The sequence below is a fragment of the Melitaea cinxia genome, chromosome 12 (assembly GCF_905220565.1).
Source record: "Melitaea cinxia chromosome 12, ilMelCinx1.1, whole genome shotgun sequence".
NCBI classification, from domain to species: domain Eukaryota; kingdom Metazoa; phylum Arthropoda; class Insecta; order Lepidoptera; family Nymphalidae; genus Melitaea; species Melitaea cinxia.
This window is the reverse complement of record NC_059405.1, coordinates 8,696,425-8,716,081: the sequence shown is the minus strand read 5'-3', so window position 1 is coordinate 8,716,081 and position 19,657 is coordinate 8,696,425. Positions and strand designations below refer to the sequence as shown.

General features: G+C 30.9%; 1 protein-coding gene across 1 annotated transcript in view; it reads right to left on the bottom strand.

Annotated features, from left to right (window-relative positions):
• Window positions 1–19,657, bottom strand: part of LOC123658738 (protein unc-13 homolog 4B) — a 50,822-nt gene that overhangs the window by 27,246 nt on the left and 3,919 nt on the right. Inside the window, exon 2 of the mRNA XM_045594082.1 lies at window positions 10,184–10,192. Coding sequence (XP_045450038.1) covers window positions 10,184–10,192 — 9 coding nt within the window. The remainder of the gene's footprint in view (window positions 1–10,183; window positions 10,193–19,657) is intronic.

The following is a 19,657-nucleotide window of genomic DNA, read 5'->3' as shown; positions in this document are numbered from 1 at the left end:
TCGTTTGCGAGCAAACACAATTATTATTTGCTATTAGATTTAGTATTTTTCTTAATATTAACATTAACCAAAAAAAAACAAAGGAACGGAAGAAGAATGTTGAATTATTATAATTTTTTTCCCAATGTAAATGCGGTGTATGGTAACTAGCATTGTAACACGAGTATTTTATATATACGACTAACTGACCCCGCAAACGTTGTTTTGCCATATATGTTATCAACCCCCTAACCCAACCATATATGTATATATATATATATATATATATATATATATATATATATATATATATATATATATATATATATAGGTACAATTTAGTTTACCTGTAGGTGGGCTTCGGGTTTTATAATTTTATACATAGATATATTATGGAAGTAAAACTTCTTTACACATGTTTGACTTGGGTAGTGAACTTGTGAATGCGTGACGAGAGCATTATGAAAAATATGATCGGGAGAGGCAAACAGAGCAAGAGAGAGAGGTGCGGACACACATTTTCTGTCTCTCTTTCTCTCATAGCCAGTTACTTTTCGTATATCTAAGACACTCCCCAGTGGCCTATTGTGCATGCCTATTGCTAAAGAAGTTTTACTTCAGTCGTGTGGTCTAAAGCAAACTCGTTTTTTCATCGTAATATTTGATCTGACATAAGTATATATTTATTGGTAACTGATATCATGATAAATAAAGCATTTTAATTTATACCTACTTTCATTGGTTTATAGCTAAAATTATATCTTAATATACATATATAAATTACTCCTTACTGACTCCTGAGCTACTTAACCGATTTTAATCAAATTTGCACACCGTGTGCAGTTTGATCCAACTTGAAAGATAGGCTATATTTTATTTCGATATAAATAATTATTATATTCACAAAAAAGGCGATACGAAGTTCGCCAGGCCAGCTATTAAACAGTATTTTATCGTTGATACTGTGGTACCGGTGTTTTTTGTAAAAGTTAATCTGGTCACCCCGATGTAAAACAAGATGTGTGCCTGTGCAGTGATGTCTTTTATAATTGTTTTATATTACGTTCAATAAAAAGTTCAAATTATATATGTAATTATAAAACTCACCGCTTAGCAAAAAATTTCAGGTAATCTATTTGATAAGTAGTACAATTTTTGTGACGCAAGCTATTTTTACAAATTACGTACATACCGAATATCGTGAACCTCCTCTTCTATTGATTTTTGTTGTTGCAGTTTTTCATAAAATCCTTTCCACATTGATTCTTCATCCATTTTGATTTATTATTAGTATTTTGAATTAATAAAAATATAAACGAGTTCAATTCAGCGATGCAAACCACGAGGAACTAATTTTAACCTGATACCCATAATAATATTCCGCTATGTCTGAATCACCAAAACTAAAGAACGAGTCATATCTCCACGATGACGTAAGGTAACACAACCAATTAACTTGGGAACATAATATATACTAAAAATTCACGCAGAGAGAATGTTATTTAGTTTGATTAAAGCACGCGATCACAGCCTCATCAAGGCCATAAACCTTTATTTTCCAACTGATGAGCAACTCGTGACGTTTACAAACACGGAATGAAATTACGCACACGATATAAAGACAACTTTTTCTTGTAAATAATCTATTTGTTTTTATAAACACACGTCTTATTAAATGGTTTTGTGTGATTCAAGTAGGCGCACAAAATAAAACTGACGTAAGCCAAGGAGGTCGCAGTCGCCGGCCAACGCTCAGTACCAGTGCGGCAACAAACTGAGCTACATCACTGCACGTACTTTACAACAAGAAACAATTAGTAACCAATTATTGTTAGATATGACTTGTTTTGTCCAAAACTACATTACGAACGAATTACCTACACATTTGAATAAGACTTTGTTGTCTACACCATAAAATTAACACGACATTTTACTTTTTAGTGCACCAATTATTTAAGCACTTTTTAAGTATAAATAAAAATACGAAATGCACAGCAGTTACAAGTATCGAAAAGAAGAATTATAATTCTTGTTTAAGAATTAAAATATCATACAAATTTTCACGATACTTTTCACTTCCAAATTCAAAATACCTTTAACTGGGATAAGTTTTTAAAAGATTAATTATTTATCGAATACCGAATTATAATAAGTACCTACCTACATTTTTAAAACATACAAACGTTAAGCATGAGGACACGGAAGTAGTCGTTACATTACAGTCATACAAGGTTGCGTCAAACGTTATTTACATTACTTTCGATAACATAATACCTTTTGTTGAGATTATAATTATATATTATAGCTTCTATTAAATAAATGACTGAACTTCAGGTAAACCACATTACTTATTACAATAATATTATTTTTATCAATATAAAGATAATACAGGTATGGTTCTAGGTCAATAAAGTATAAATAAATTAATTTTTTTGGAATAATTATAAGAGTAGGTTAGTGTTTACTTCTCTTCATTTCGGATAAACTTGGTTTGTGATAAATCATTTGATTGAAGCATTACTACAAACATAAGTTACAGTAAACAAAAGTAGAAACAAATGAATGATATAATAAAATGACGTTTGATACATTTTACCTCTTCCATTTATGCCTCGAAAAGTTGAAATCTCAAAAACTCTTAAACACGATTATAAATTTGGTAAATCAAAAGACAAGAAATAAAGTGTCGCGTTTAGATTTTATAAATAATCTTTAACCCACACAAACTAAAGTAAAATTTCCAAAACAAATTCTATAAAAGTTAGTACAAAATTTAAAATGAAAGTAATGTACTTAACAGCTCCCAGTAAAACGAAGTTCTAAGTTTGGGTTCCAAAAACACCAAAAATGAAAACGCAGAGCCAAACACAGCACGACAATTATAATCTAGTCGGAGTGATATGTACAACGCAAGTCGTTAGTTAGTTAGGTAGCTGTTCAAAAACTCAAAAATTCCTCTCGGCGATGATCAATGTAGTCTATACTCTACGTTCGCTCAGAAAAAAGGGGGCGGGGGATTTGATTGGATTATTAACTAGCATTTAAATTGTTTGTTCTTAGTCAAAAACATTTTTTTAAATTGCAAAATGATCTAGACGCCATTTTTATTTAATTAATATTGTTTAACATTAAATAGATTAGTAGGAAACATCAAAGATATTAAGTTAGTTTTAAAGTCACTCCAACTTGCGTAGGCACTATGATACATCACGAGAGACGAAAATTGTGTAATATATCGGGTAACCCCGCTTATTATTTATATCTAAAATATGAGAACCACTGAGAAATATTGAGATCATCACTACATAAAGATAAAAAAGTCGCTTCCCGCTGTCTGCTTAGATCTTTAAAACTACTTTCGCAACGGATTTTGATGCGGTTTTCTTTAGTAAATAAAATGATTCCCGAGGAAGTTTTATATTATGTATAAGACATGCATAAAATAGTAGAGCAACACTGATAGTTTAAGAGGTTCCTAATTTGATGTCGTAAATAAACTCATTTTTTTAACCGACTTCCAAAAAAGGAGGAGGTTCTCAATTCGATTGTATTTTTGTTTTTTTTTTTATGTATGTTACATCAGAACTTTTGACCGTGTGGACCGATTTCGACAATTTTTTTTAATCGAAAGGTGGTGTGTGTCAATTGGTCCCATTTAAATTTATTTGAGATCTAACAACTACTTTTCGAGTTATATCTAATAATGCGTTTTTCGTCGACCTACGTTGTATTATACCGCATAACTTTCTACGGGATGTACCGATTTTGATAATTCTTTTTTGTTGGTAAGAAGATATCCTTAGTTTAGTACTGTGATAAGGAAACCAGAATCTGATGATGGGATCCCAGAGAAATCGAGGGAAACTCTTGAAAATCCGCAATAACTTTTTACTGGATGTACTGATTTTAATAATTTTTAATTTAATCGAAAGCTGATGTTTGTCATGTAGTCACATATAAATTTTATTGAGATCTGATAACTACTTTTTGAGTAATCTTTGATAACGCATAGTTACTTGACTATTTTTTCGTCATCTACGTTGTATTACTCGTCGATGTAATTGAAGTCGGTTTTTGTTTCGTTTGCGAGCAAACACAATTATGGCGCTTACATTGCAAATATTTATTTTATATTTTATATATTTTAGTATAAGCATTGCACCCGTGCGGAGCCGAAGCGGATTGTTAGTATAAAATATAAGGCAAATACAGCGGTTTTTGCTGTTTTACTAAAATAAATCACAACTGTGAGAAAACCTAACAAGTTACATTCAGATATTAATTGTCGTCAGTGAACTCCAATTAACTTCTTAAAACTATTGTTATTTATTTCATTATTTTAGGATATATGTTGGATGTAGATTCTTACATTTTTTCGTCTATTCAAGTACTAATGAAAAGGTAGGTATGATGAATAAATGAAGAAATGTAGAATGAAAATCGTTTCAAGGTTATATGGAAATTATAATAATAGCTAATTACTGATCCATTTATTATGCAACTCCAGTAATTCTTGAAAGTTGTACTGTATGGTGGACTGACTTGTGTCTGGGGATTTCTGAACAAAAGAGTCATCTTCTACGAGGATAATAGGTAACTGACGATTGATATTCGGGTTAAAACATTTTTTGTTATTGTATTATTATTAATATAAACGCTTGAACGAGTTTGAGCTTTTGCAAAAACTTTGCACAACAGCGGTTTGATTGAAGGAACTTGTGATATTTTCTTCATTGCGGTGTACGAAACGATTTTGGAAACAAATTTCGTACTTGAAAGGATCAGCTGGTCCAACCCGGAAATCACCCCTCGACGGTCCAATGCTTCATTCCTGACGTTAATGTGTTCTAATTATGTACTGGGTTATAGACAGTCTTACAAAACTACATAGAAATTTGGTAGTAAAATTTTATTCAGTCTATATATTATGATTATTATTTCCAACACGAGCTAGCGCAACCAGGATGTACTTAAACTTTATAGTCATTGAGTAAGTAAGCAAGCTGGCAAACACAGCTGGACCAAAAATTCAGGTGTCAATTATTAACCTGGTTCTTTGTCCTGGCTCTTGTCGAGGGAATAAAGAAAAGTTCAGGAAATACTCCGTCAAAATCGTATTTACCTCACTCCGTCGAAGTTTTATGAAAATCTAAAGATATTACTTCTCAAACGCCAGGTGTATAATATCCTTTGGCTGTTCCTACATTTTGAAAACCAAGCGCAGCAAGTGTCGAAAAACATATATTTCGTGACTCAAGCAAATAATTATCAAATTCATGTGAATAAATAAATATCTGTAACATACACACACGGCCCACTATTCCTAAAATTAAGGCAATTTAATTCTGTCCTGTGTTATACAAAGATTGATATAGCTACCTGTTTTCTGTTTGATAAATATACTTATACATATATAAATAAAAAAATACATACATTACACAGAGACTCGAGGCGGAAATAACCCACAACCTCCGGAGGAGAAAGTGCTAGTTAAATGTTAGGCTTATTTTAATAACAAACTTTAAAATATACTAATTCTGAAAATAATTGCGTATATTTATTTTCTAGAAGAAAAGAATAATAATGAGACTGTCAGTAAGCATTTTCTTGATCATCATTACAGCCTATACAGTCCACTGCTTGACATAGGCCTCCACAAGTTTACGCCAAAAATAACGTGAACTCATGTGTTTTGCCCATAGTCACCACGCTGGGCAGGCGGGTTGGTGACCGCAGGGCTGGCTTTCTCGCACCGAAGACGCTGCTGCCCGTCTTCGGCCTGTGTATTTCAAAGCCAGCAGTTGGATGGTTATCCCGCCACCGGTCGGCTTTTTAAGTTCCAAGGTGTTAGCGGAACTGTGTTATCCCTTAGTCGCCTCTTACGACACCCACGGGAGGAGAGGGGGTGGCTATATTCTTTAGTACCGTTGCCACACAGTACAATTCATACATTTTCTTGATATTCAACTTGAATAAAATTATACATATACGTATGTATAAATGTATGTATATATATGTGTGTGTGTTTATGTAAGAATATTTAGACATTTATGTCTCACTTTAAATGTTATAGGTATCACAATTTGTACACCAACACCAACACAATACCATCTCCTCTGCCCCTAAGTTGCCTGGAAGAGATCGCTTCTCAGCGATAAAGTCGCCCTTTGTACCTTATGATACTTTGTTAAAATCAATTTGCTATATGTATTATTTCTGTTTTAGTGTACAATAAAGCGTATTGTTATGTTATGTTATTCCAAACCCTAAACAAAGTTGCTCCAATAACATTACGCTATAAACTCTCGAGCCTCCGTGACCTTGACGCTTAAGGTTCAAATACGATCGTCTCACGTGATACGCAGTCTTTTTTACACGACTGCCAAGGAAGGGTTATGTTTTTCGCGCGTATCTTGTATGTATGTATATTTGTATGTAATATTCTTTACTACCACATATTTACAGAACCACTGAACGGATTTACATAATTGAGGTATCGTTAGGTTTGTCTTAGCTGCCCAAGTGTTCTTAGATAGGTGACATTAAAAAAAAATCAAACATGGCGGCTGCGCGAAGCCATTGTAGATAATGAAAAAAAATTTTTTTTTCTCGAATACTACAATATGGGTATCAAATTGAAGGGCACAATACAAGGATTTTAAAAAGGTATATCATGATTATTATTACCGTAATACTAATAAAGAAATACAATATTAAAGTTTAAAAAATGTGGACTTTGCTATTTCCCACGCCTATACCATGCCAAACTCGCCTCCTAGGCGACGATCAACTTCGGGGTGTAGCCTTTCTAATAAAATACTATGGTTAAAAAAAACATACAATTAAAATTACAAATAAAAATTAATAAATGTCACACCAATTTACAATTACATTAATAAAATCAATAACAAATACATAATACCAAATACAAACAAATAATTTTAATAATAATTTCATTATATTAAAACTAATAGTTGTTGACTTAAGCAGTCACCTATTTGCTAAAGGTCAGGCTTACGTTGCTTTGAGCAGAGTGAGATCTTTCTCCAGGCTTGCTATCAGTTCTCTTGACCCTAAAAAATTACTTAATCAACCACATGATGTAAACTGTTTTAATGAATTGAACCGATTACGTAATTTGTCTGACTAAAAAGACATAAATAAAATAATAATTAAAAAAAAAAAAACAAAAAACCCGCCTGCGTAAAGAACAACTAATAGAAAATCAACTAAAAAAGCTGGAACAAGATAAAAATTCAATATGCACACAAAGTCAGCGAAATAAATAGAAACAATATCAAACATTTTGTGCTGTACATTTAAAATATATTAATACGGTAGTCCTTCAAAACTTTATGCAACGTCGTAGATATTATGCAGTCGGAGGCATGAAATTGAAGGATAAGTCAAATCATTCTCTCTTTGTGCATGTCTCCGACTGCACGTTATGTACGACGTTGCATAAAGTTTCGAAGGACTACGGTATTAATATATTTTAAATGTACAGCACAAAATGTTTGATATTGTTTCTATTTATTTCGCTGACTTTGTGTGCATATTGAATTTTTATCTTGTTCCAGCTTTTTTAGTTGATTTTCTATTAGTTGTTCTTTACGCAGGCGGGTTTTTTGTTTTTTTTTTTAATTATTATTTTATTACTGCTCTTTTTTAAAAATACGCAACTACTTCCTCAAATATTAGAATTATTTGAATTAAATACAAGCCAAAAACGTGCTTTATTATTAAAAAATTTGTATACACGTCAATGATACTGGTATTTAGTACCATAATAATTAGCCTTTTATGCGCCTAGTGGGCTAAGCTTTAGCTTTTATAAATGCAACTTAGGAATTATTATTTTAAATCTAATAAAAATAAAATTGCCAAAACTTTTCTGGACATTGTGAAACACAAGGAAAATGAAGGGCCAATTTTGTAAAATTTTTGAAGATAAGAAAGTTATCATACAAATTTTATCAAAAATCTGGCCAGCTCTGTTCCCCTCCAGGGTCATCGCCCTTTTCCTTGACATCTTTAGCACCGCACTAGTTACGGCACTGATGATATGGCACCACTGACTACAATTTTGACTACAAATTTGATTAATTACTCAGAGCTACGTACATATACATAATACAAACAATTTCAACTAAAATAATCGAATACAACATAAAAACTAAATAATGTTAATGTAGCAGCGGGGTCAGCTGAATAAATGGGAAAAACAATACTAACTAGTTGTTATCTCGCTAAAGATCACTTTAGACCTTCATTTAATTTTGTCGACTCATTAAATCGCTATTGTTGTTATTCAAAATAAATGGTATAATTAAAAAGCAGGCTATTTAAATTTACAGTTTATATTAGTTAGTTATTACTAAAAAGATATGTATTATAAATATTGTCTACTAGGGCCTGGCGAACTTCCGTCGTACAACCTTATTTTTTATATCGAAATAAAATATAGCCTATCTTTCAAGTTAGATCAAACTGCACACGGTGTACAAATTTGATTAAAAATCGGTTCAGTAGTTTGGGAGTTCATCGCGGACAAGCAACGTGACGCGTAATTTATATAATTAAGTAAGTACAGGCCTAGATATTACTTTTGAGAGTAATAAATAGATTTTTTTTAAATAAAACAGGGTTAAAGATATTATCTATCTACTATCTCATTTCGATATAAATACTGTTAATAAATTTTATATTCGATTTAATATATCAGTTTTTACTAATTCGATCATGAAATTTTTGCACTGAGCATACAGCCTACTTATACCTAAATAGGTGAGATGATTCAGTGAATATAACATGTGATAGCAAACCAAAAGATCGCTATTTTTAAACCCAGTTAGTACCGCTAAGCTTTCAAGTTATGTAAGTTAGCTTGAATAGTCACTTTGTCCTTAACAGCTTAGAAATTTTCGTAAAAAGACAATTTTTCGGATGAAATTCTCGGACATGTGCCGTGTATATCAGTAGTGACAAATTAAGTCTCAATCAACACCTTTCCTTAATAGAAAAAAGTCTTACAAATTATTCAGACATTTATCAGTATTTACCACGAAAATAATAAAAACAAGATGAATTATTAATCAACAGAAGAAAAAACGTACTAAGCTGTTTTAGTAATTGGATGTATTAATTTAATATGAAAAAGTTCCCGTCTACTTAAAAATATTTTGTATGTCGTTCTTGTTATTCTATACTCTATATTACTGAAGAAGATGTTATTAAGAGTATTACTTGGTACAAATTATTTAAAGTTCAGTAATTTCAGTTTAATGCTTTCATTTACCGTAAGCTTAGTGATTAAATCGGGAATTAAAAAAAAAAAACAATTTACCTACCCTAAAAATGTCATTTATAATCTAGTCAAGGAAAAGATACATAAATTAAAAATATTTTTAAAGATGCTTTTTAAAAAAACTGTTATATATTAAAGTTCAAGTGATAATTCCCACGCTTGGATAAAGTCGTGGACTGGATTTCTAACTGCGCACCATTTGAGCCATTTTTTGGTACGTTGGTATAACCCAAGTTAAAAAAATATCCTTTGTAGAAGGCAAACAATATGAATGCGTGTGAACGCAACTTATGTGCTAATTACTGTTTTTTTTTTTTTAATTCTTCCAAATACACACCATTGTTCTAAGATGAGTGATACAATAAAACAAGTAATGTTTAAAAATAAAACATGAACAACATTAGCATGAAGATTTAATCCTCATCTGACACGAATTGATAACAAGATTGCAATTATCTGGTAATCATAATATAAACATTGAGACATAGATTTTGTCACTTATTTCGAGTAAATTTATGAATAATTAAATTCAAAATACTCTAAAGAGTACCATATGTATATATATATATATATATATATATATATATATATATAATACTAAATATATTATATACTATATATATATTACATATTGTATTATTATTATAATATAGACTCTCACTATTAACGGTATTTTAAACAGGCGAGAAAAACTAGAGAAAAAAGTAGCGAATAAATTTCAGACCAGCGAATGTTATTCTGCCACTTTATTATATTGCTATATATTTGATAGTAATTTGGCAAACACTAGTTATACTTATCATAAGTCTAACATAATTATATAATTTATTTTTAATTAAAAACTTTTTACAGCATGCGCTTAATTAAAAAGCTAACAGTATTTTTGAATTTTCTTACTTGCGCTGACTAATGATATCCTTTTCTTGCAACTTCTTGTAAACAAATCCCCATGGATCGTTACGAACTTCAGGTTCCATTTTTTAAAAAAATCACTTACACATTAATTTATAAAAAAAGAATAAAAAGCAACTATTCTTAAACTATCACCGTTTTCACCGTTCACTAACGGTTCGCTCCGTGCTAATTTTCAGGCTTCACGTACCGCGGAATCCCAGTGACTGTCTGACGATACGCCGCTGAGAGCTTTGTTTACTGAGGTTTATTACCTACTCCAGTTTTTTAGAAATCCAAGGCTGGTAATAGAAAAACCAACCATTGTTACAACTATATATTAAACGGGAATATCGACTTTACACAAACAAAGAACATTTTTAGCCATTACAAGATATAGAAAAGTATTTACTGTTTTTGTTTTTGACGCTGTTTTGCTGTATTTTAATAAATGATCAAAACAGCAACTATAATATTCTATATACATATATAGTAGCAAATACAACAGAAAAGGATTAACCGCCAGTTTCATATTAAAGAGAATTGTTATAATTACAAATCAATGATTGTAAAATAAATGAGTATGTTCTTTAATTTATTATAAAAATATTAATATTAAGAATAAATAATTTTCAAATTAATACAGCTATCATTACACATGATACAACTATTGAATTTCAATTTTATTTCAAAGAATATTATACATATTTACAATTCACAACTTAAGAACTAAATATTAAACTATTAACTATTTATTAAACGATTCCATATAAAGTTATAATAGGTTATTGCAAAATATAATATTACGTTTCAAGCATTTTGTGTACAAATAACTCTGCGCCGTTAAATTTTACAAACTTTACCTAATTTCTACGGCTTCCTATTCTCTGAAGATTCTCGAAGCCTCTTTTAGCTTCACGAAATAATATCTAATTTTTTATTTTAACGCTTCTGGTAAAAAGAAAGTTAGATATTATTTTAAAACGATTTGTAAATATTTAGTTCTTACGTTGTGAATTGTACCTAAATATGTATAATGTTTAATAAAATATTCTGGTAAAATGCCAATCATATATTATTTATACAATTTAAACGTTGCAAAAAGGAACACAATTTCGTTTTAAGATTAAGTAACAACGACGTGACGTTTATAGATAGAACTAGCGAACCGCCCCGATGCAATGCTGATACAAAATATACTAAGTACATAGTGTCTTTATAAACAACGTTCACAGCTTTTTGTGGTTAGATAACACAAATGTCATGTTTTCTTTAGAGGTTACTCTTGAAAGACCCACATATAATTGGCATGTATTATAAAAATAAACCTTCCTCTGGAATCACTCTATTTACTAAAGAAAACCGATCAAAATCCGTTGCGTAGTTTTAAAGATCTAAGCAGACAGACAGCGGGAAGCGACTTTGTTTTATATTATTTAGTAATTACGGACTCTCGAACGTACATATGTTCTAGTCACGCTTCATCCTGTAATATCCCACTGCTGGACATAGGCCTCTTTTCCCATGTAGGTACCTACCTAAGGAGGTTGTATGAGATTTAGTACATGATGAAATACATTAGTGCGTGTTAATATAGCGTACTGCTGTGTGGTTACTACAATAAAGAATATAGCCACCTTAGCCGCCTCTCTTTCCGTGGGTGCCATAAGAGGCGACTAAGGGATAACACAGTTCCACTACTACCTTGGAACTTAAAAAGCCGACCGATGGCGGGATAACCATCCAACTGCTGGCTTGAAATACACAAGCCGAAGTCAGGCAGCAGCGTTTTCGGTGCGACAAAGCCAGCCCTGTGGTCACCAACTCGCCTGCCCAGCGTGGTGATTATGGATGACATGCATGAGCTCAAGCCGCTTTCAAGTTTTATATAAGAAAGAAGGAAGTATGTATTATACTTAATTTATAACTTTAAAGGAAAAATGTTTGGATCATGTTGCAGTAAGTTGTCGCGCGCGTGGGCTAAATGTGTGCATTGTAAATTGCAAGATGGTCATGACTTATTGTCGTGTTATTGTTATGCTAATTGAATATCCGTCCTCATCAGACGTTAAAATGTAGGTCTACGTAAAGGTAAGTATTTCCAATATTTATGCATCGTTCATTTCACAACTGACATCGAAATAAATCAATTAAGTATTTAGACACATTTACAATTTATTTATTTAGCAGTCTGTTAATCTACAATAACTTATGTGATATACGGATTATGAAAGTCAAAAATTTCAAACACTCAAAAAGTTATTTAGTAAAGTATTTACGAGTACGGATTTCTGTAACCAGTTTATAAAACTTGCCCATTAACAAGTTAACAACCTATATCTTCAATTCTAAATTTCTAACAGATTTCTCTTCAGTCAAAGTCAATACTAAATTAAAATTAGGTATAAAAAAAATAGCAGCACAACTCATTCAACCAACAGACCAACTCTACGGTTTGTATCTATAATGGGTAATCTCTCAAACACAAAAATAAGAGAATTATTAAAAGGTACATAAACTTATTTTCACAAAGCACGATATATTTTATTACATACCTACGTATTTAATAATCTATGTATTAAATTACCTTTTTAAAAATGTATAATAAATACCAAACAGTTTATTAATTTCTCTACACAACTCTGAAGCATTTTATTATAGCGGCATTTTAATTATTTATAAAATGACAGGAATATACTGATTCTAGGTATAAACTAGTCATTAGCAATAAATGAAATGGAAATTAGTTAATATCTTGCATAGTATACTATATCTGAGCCTCTATCTAGCCTATCTGAGATACAGCTAGTCCAGTAACAGTTATGTACCTACAGTTAGCAGACTCAAGTAGTGTTTCTCTTTCCAATTAGGTACCAAGATTCACCTATACATGTATGTAGTATCTTATTATATAAAACAAATTTAAGTATCAAATGTTAAAATCATGTTCTTGTTATAATTTTCTTTTGTTACCTACTTCTTCAAACAAAATTAATTTCGGTTATATAATATTTAAATAAAACAAGTTTCAATGGTTGTGATAACCATGTGATAATTTCTATACGCAATAATCACAGTCATGTTTTTTTTTTGTCAAAAAATATAGAAAAACTACAGGTATAACTCAATTAAATTTTGGAAAATTAGGCAATCGTGCAAGTCGTGATACATTTTTCAGATGGACATTTTTTGTTTGTTTTTATTTTGGTTTGGAAATTGCGCGTGCAACGAAAAATAAGTACACGGTAGATCCCTCCCCCCTTCCTATTATATTACGTGATTTTTCTCCGAACCCCACCAAGCCTCGCGTGATTAATGAACGACCTCTTACAAGAAAATACTTAACAATTTTTTTTAACAAAGGTACGTCCATCATAATATTGAAATAAGTGAACTAAAATTTGCAGTGTAACAAATAAAATAACAATTACGTACGTTCGTCGGTCATTTATTTAATCAAAAGGAAGCTAATTATATTTGGCATAAAAATTAAAAACAAATTCCCTATTCTTATATGTAAATTAATCATATAATATTAAATAAGTAATACATATTTTAATATCATAAATTATACATTCCAAGTTTTTATCCAATATTCACACAGTGATGTTTTATACTGAAGAATGACATGTCATCGTTTTAAGTAGGTACATACTAGTAAGTAATACCCATGCGAATAATTCGCACTAAATAAATTACCGACCGTTATTCATGTTGACGTTGTTTCAAAATTAAAGCCGTCATATACCTATGTCATTTTAGTAATTAATTAATTTACAAAAACAAAAGCAATTATATTTTTATTTTATTTTTTAGTTAATGATGCCGGTAAGAGCAAGCAAATATCTATAAAATGATAAATTATTTATGTGGAGTATTTGTAAGGTTTTTTCTAAAAAGGTGGGCAAACAATACCTTAGCGTATTAATATATACTAGCAATACCCGTGCGAATAATTCACACTGAATAAGTATAATAATTATCACTTTACAAAATTACAAAAAAGTATTTATACGCGAGTTGATTTGAAATTGAACAAAAAATTTACTGACCGTCAATCATGTTGACGTTGTTTCAAAATTAAAGCTGTCAGATGGCAGCATTGTTCTATTGTTTCAAAATCTTTATATATATATATATATATATATATATATATATATATATATATATATATATATTTGTGTGCGTGTGTATGTCACCGAACTCCTCCTAGACGGCTGGACGGATTTTGATGAAATTTTTTGTGTGAGTTCAAGGGGATTCGAGGATGGTTTAGATTCACAATTCACATTCACAATAATTTTTCATTTATAAGTAGTTGTTAATTTTGGAATGTTTTACATTGGATCCGGTAGGCTGCGCTAACATCGCAACATCAAAAATTAAATATTATTCTATTTTAATTCCAGTTTGTCCCGACAGTTGGTGCTGCGATCAAATTGAGAAAAATATTTGAAATTTTGTGTTATGGCAAAACAACGTTTGCGGGGTCAGCTAATATATATATAATATATATATATATATATATAATTATTAATTAATTTCCAAAAACAAACGCAAAAATAAATTTATTACTTGTTGATACCGGTAAAGCAAGCCATTATCTATAAAATTATATATAATTTGTGTAGAGTAATTGTGAGGTTTTTTTCTAAAAATGGAGGCAAACATCTTAACCTTACCGTATAAATATATGTATATGAATGAAGATATGTCTATATGCGGAACATTTTTTGGACATTTATCTAATACAAAAATCGTCACTATACGTACAAGCATACAACGCACCACTTATTACGCACTTGAGAACGGAAATCCTACATAAAATAGCTAATGACTTAAGAAGTCCACTTTAATAATATAGTAGATTTTCCTTTTATTCATTCATTCTTCATTGTCAAGAACGTAATGCTACAAATTCGTATTTCATTTCGTAAAGAAATATCATTATTTTAAATAAAGAGTCAAGTAATTTAAAAGAAATAAGAACCCATACTGTGATCCAAGTATATTCATTTTATAAGTCGTACAGAAAAATAATAATGAGGAAAACAACAATATAATTCAAATTATTATTTCCCATCGAAATACATCTTTTTTTATCAGGCGTTAGAATCCAACCGCAACAGTTGAAATATTTTGTTTGTGCAATAGGTATAATGGTAATACATAATTCTGACGTTATTATTAATATTTTGATTTACATGTGTTAATTTTTTACTTTAAAAACTTAACTATAATAAAAACGACTGATTTTTTTCATCAGTAGATATTATTGCTCCAGGTTAATCAATAACTTTTTACCGTTTTTTAAATGTGGTAGTATAAAAATAACTATCTATATTAATTAATAACTATAACATATCTTAGAATTTCGCAACTGATAAATAATGAGTGGCAACAAATCACCTGCCCAGGAAATACGTGCAATTAAATTTACATATTAAATACTATGTGTATGTACCCAATAACCTAACATTCTTTTAGCCTTGCCATAGTCAATTAAAAACGGTGCAATACCCACAATTTTGCGTCATACGTACCGATAATCTTATCTTAATAGTCATTAATATTTCTTTCTAAATGAATTATGTAATTTATTTATATACATTATATTCATTATATTATTTAGTATTTTTAAATGAATAATGTTTTTTTTTTTAATTATGTAATTTGCCATCTGTGAATAGGTATTATTTGAAACGTATTATGCAGTCTAGCATTGTATAAATTCATATTTGCACTGAAATTTACACGAAAAATAAATAGAGTTATCACGAATGTGTTCAAAACAACATTAAAGTACCATCAATATAGTAAAAACATCAACATTACACACCCTAACCCAAAATAAAAATGTATATTGCTAGACTCATAATAATTTATGAAAACCCGAAAATTATAATTAAATTTCGACTCTATTCGACTAATTATTTACTAATTTTATAATTGGGTGGTTTTAGGGCTGTGGAGGAGTAATAGCTGTGGCCGCTACTTTCTTACTGCATCATATATTACGTAATCAAAAACTACATGCATATACTTCGTTACTAGAACTTAACTTTATACTAAACACTGATAATAATTAATCTTACTGACGAATAGGATCACCGTGATTGACGATATTAAGATGTTAGAGTTAAACACCAAATTTGGCCAGTAATACTGTCTTACAATGCATCCAATAGTTAAAGCTATTAATTTTGATAAAAAAAAATTAAATGAAATGTTTTAAGGTATTTCTCACTTACTTTTACTTTACTTAAGCATATTTTTACAACGATAGAAATTCCAGCCCCAGGGGAGAGAAAGTTTGAATGTGAATTCCACTATTTTTAAAACCAGAAGTGTATTTTTTTTGCCACGCTTTTTTTTAATATTTACACATAGTCGTCTTTTCCTAAGATAAGCAACTTAATACTAAATATTTTTGTTTATAAATGCATATTGAAATAACACATATATCAATACAAATAGACTCAGGCGAGAATCGAACCCACAACCCGCGGAGCAGAAAGCACGGCAACTACAAACTGCGCCATCGGGCTAGTCAATTTTTATATAAGTTTAGTCAAGTTTATACTTAGCTTTTATATTTATTGTTTGATTGAACATTAAGAAAATGTGTTTTGCATTGTATTTGGTAATTACTCTCTTAAAAATATAGTTAGGTATTGAATATAGAACAATAAATAAAATAAAGTGTTTGCTCTACCGGCATCATAATCTAAAAAAAATATTTTTCTTTTGTTTTTGTAAAATAATTAATGATTAAAATTAGCAAGTAGTAAGGATTTAATTTTGAAATATCGTTAACAATAATAAATAATAATAATAATAATAAATGCTTCACACTCAACGGATTCTCCAGTAGAATTTTCTCCTGTGTTGGGGGGAAACAAACACAATACACAAACACAACGCCCAGACCACGACTAACATCTATATGGTCGATACAAATGTTTGTCGTGAGCGGAATCGAACACGCGACCGCTAGCGTAACAGCCAGAGTTATGACCGCTGCGCCATCATCAAGATAGACGGTCGGTAAATTTTTGTTCAATTTTAATTCAACTCACGTATAAATACTTTTTTTTATAATTTTGTAAAGTTATAATTATTATACTTATTTAGTACGAATTATTCGTACGTGTTTAACTAGTCATGTAAGATATCTACACGGTGGCGTTACCGTCGCTTCGTATTCAGCCGAGTGTAAAATATCTAACACATGAATTATCGCTCAGATATGAAATACATATTTTAAACACAAGTAAATTTTTTGATATTAAAGAAAAAACAAATTTAATCGTATGTAATAGTAAATAATAAATAATAGTGATCTATAAGCATGTAACGCCATCTATGTAACAGCTCCGTAATATCGTCGACGTTCATAATTACAATATTAGTTCTTTCAACTATACTGCCGTTGTGGAATTTATATGAGACTAATTGCTACCCGTGACTTTGTCAGAGCTGCTTATTATAATTACGTATAAAACAATTTTGTTTCGATTTCACTAACTTTAAAACTCCACTTCTACATGATCTACCAAGATGTTAGCTACACTACGTTTTTAGTAAGACATCCAGAATCAAAACTTTGGATACCGCATCTAATTTTGTGCAACAGGTGATGCTGGAACAAACAATCAGACAGACAAAGTATCTAATATTGTTTTAACTTCTGTTGCTACCTTAAATTATTTTTTCTCTAAGATCTCACAAGTACAGATATAAGTCGGTTACAATACTTATTATTATAATATGACTGCTTAGTTGTATTAGGATTGACCACCAACAAATTAATGAAATTTTAAGTGCTTTCTAGTTTTGTATGACTAGTCAACTCAACGTTTCACATATGTCGGTATAATTCCAATTGTATGAAACCTTGACCTAACTCTGTATCCTAGGTGGTCTGCAGAGGATCAAACTGTTCAAAAACCTACAACAGACATAACGTATTTGGATTCAATAGTTTAGTTTCAATGAGCAGTTAAATTGTATGTTAAGTATGACCTTGCGATATGGTCACGTTGACTTGATGCTGCAATCAGAATGTTCTGCTAAGAACCCATTTGTTCGAAAACTTACAGCAGGCAGAGCGTATAGTGTTTTGATTCAGTAGGTATTAATTTCGCTTATTTTCATAAGGAATATTTTTAATTTTATATTTATTTACATTATTAGGAAAGTATGATACCTACAACTTTTCGTACTTTCGGTTCTTTCAAAAATTTTATTTGGACAATCATTCATTCAACGTCACAATCTTCCGTTCGCCTCGCCCGATCACACTTTTCGTAACGCTCTCGTCACGCATTCACCAATTTACTCCCCAAGTCAAGCGTGCATAAAAAAGTTTTACGAGTAGGTACTTCAAAAGTTTCAATCAAACTGCCAAAGTGAGTTTAAAAATGTAGTAAGTAGTAAGGAATTTATGATATTTTATTTAACTTTATACTAAAACGATGCGTTACAATACTGCAGACAATTGCATAACGTCGCAGGTTTGGTAATTTAACATTAATATTCGTAGAAACAGAATATAAAAAACTAAAAAAGAGCGTCTGAAAATAAAGTTAGTGATAAAAATATAATGGAAAATAATAGTAATAAAATAGTAAAATGTTCAATCAATATTAAAAGTAGTAATTAAACATTTGTACGAATATTTCATCAAATGTTGTTATTTCATCAAACAGTCGGTCAAGCAGGCCAGGTCGCCGCATACCGCCTTCCAGCCAGTACTCTGGCTCCAGTTCCTGCCATGTCTCCACTTCTGAATAAGTCTGCTACAGGGATTATTGGTAGTATTATACACGTGACCTGCCCACTGTCACTCCCACTTGCGGATTCTACGGGAAATGTCGGTTACTTCCATTTTTTCGCGGATAATTTAATTTTTGATGATATATTGAAAAGAGAAACTCCAAACATAGCCCGTTGTACATGACGTTGATTGACTTTATACTTGTGACTACTCAAAATTGATTTTGGGTACCATCGATTGATAACATACCGAAAGGGCTGATTTTTTTAAACATAGTTTTCTTGGTCTTATCCAAACTTATACTGAAATCGACCTCACCAAACATCACCATCACCAACAGGATGACTCTTTTAGGTCGCTTAGCTTTTGACCTACCGTCTGCGCAATGATGATGCCATCGTCGACGGAAAGAACATGAGAAATGTATACGTCGCTGATATTAATTCCACGTTCCGTCCAATCCAAGATCTTAAAGACATCGCGTTGGTAAGTAGTTTTGAAAGATATGACAATCCCTTGTTTACCGTGACAAAAGAAAAAATGTCTTGTTCGTTGAGCTTGAATGAGGTCGTTGTCGCCGCGAAGAGATATGTTGTTTTTGAATAGTGGTGGTTTCTGAAATTGGAAAGTCTTCTGTTCTCGCAAAGCTGCTTGAAAAGGTTTTTAGCACCTCCGCCTCATTGGATCCAAGGTTTCGGGAG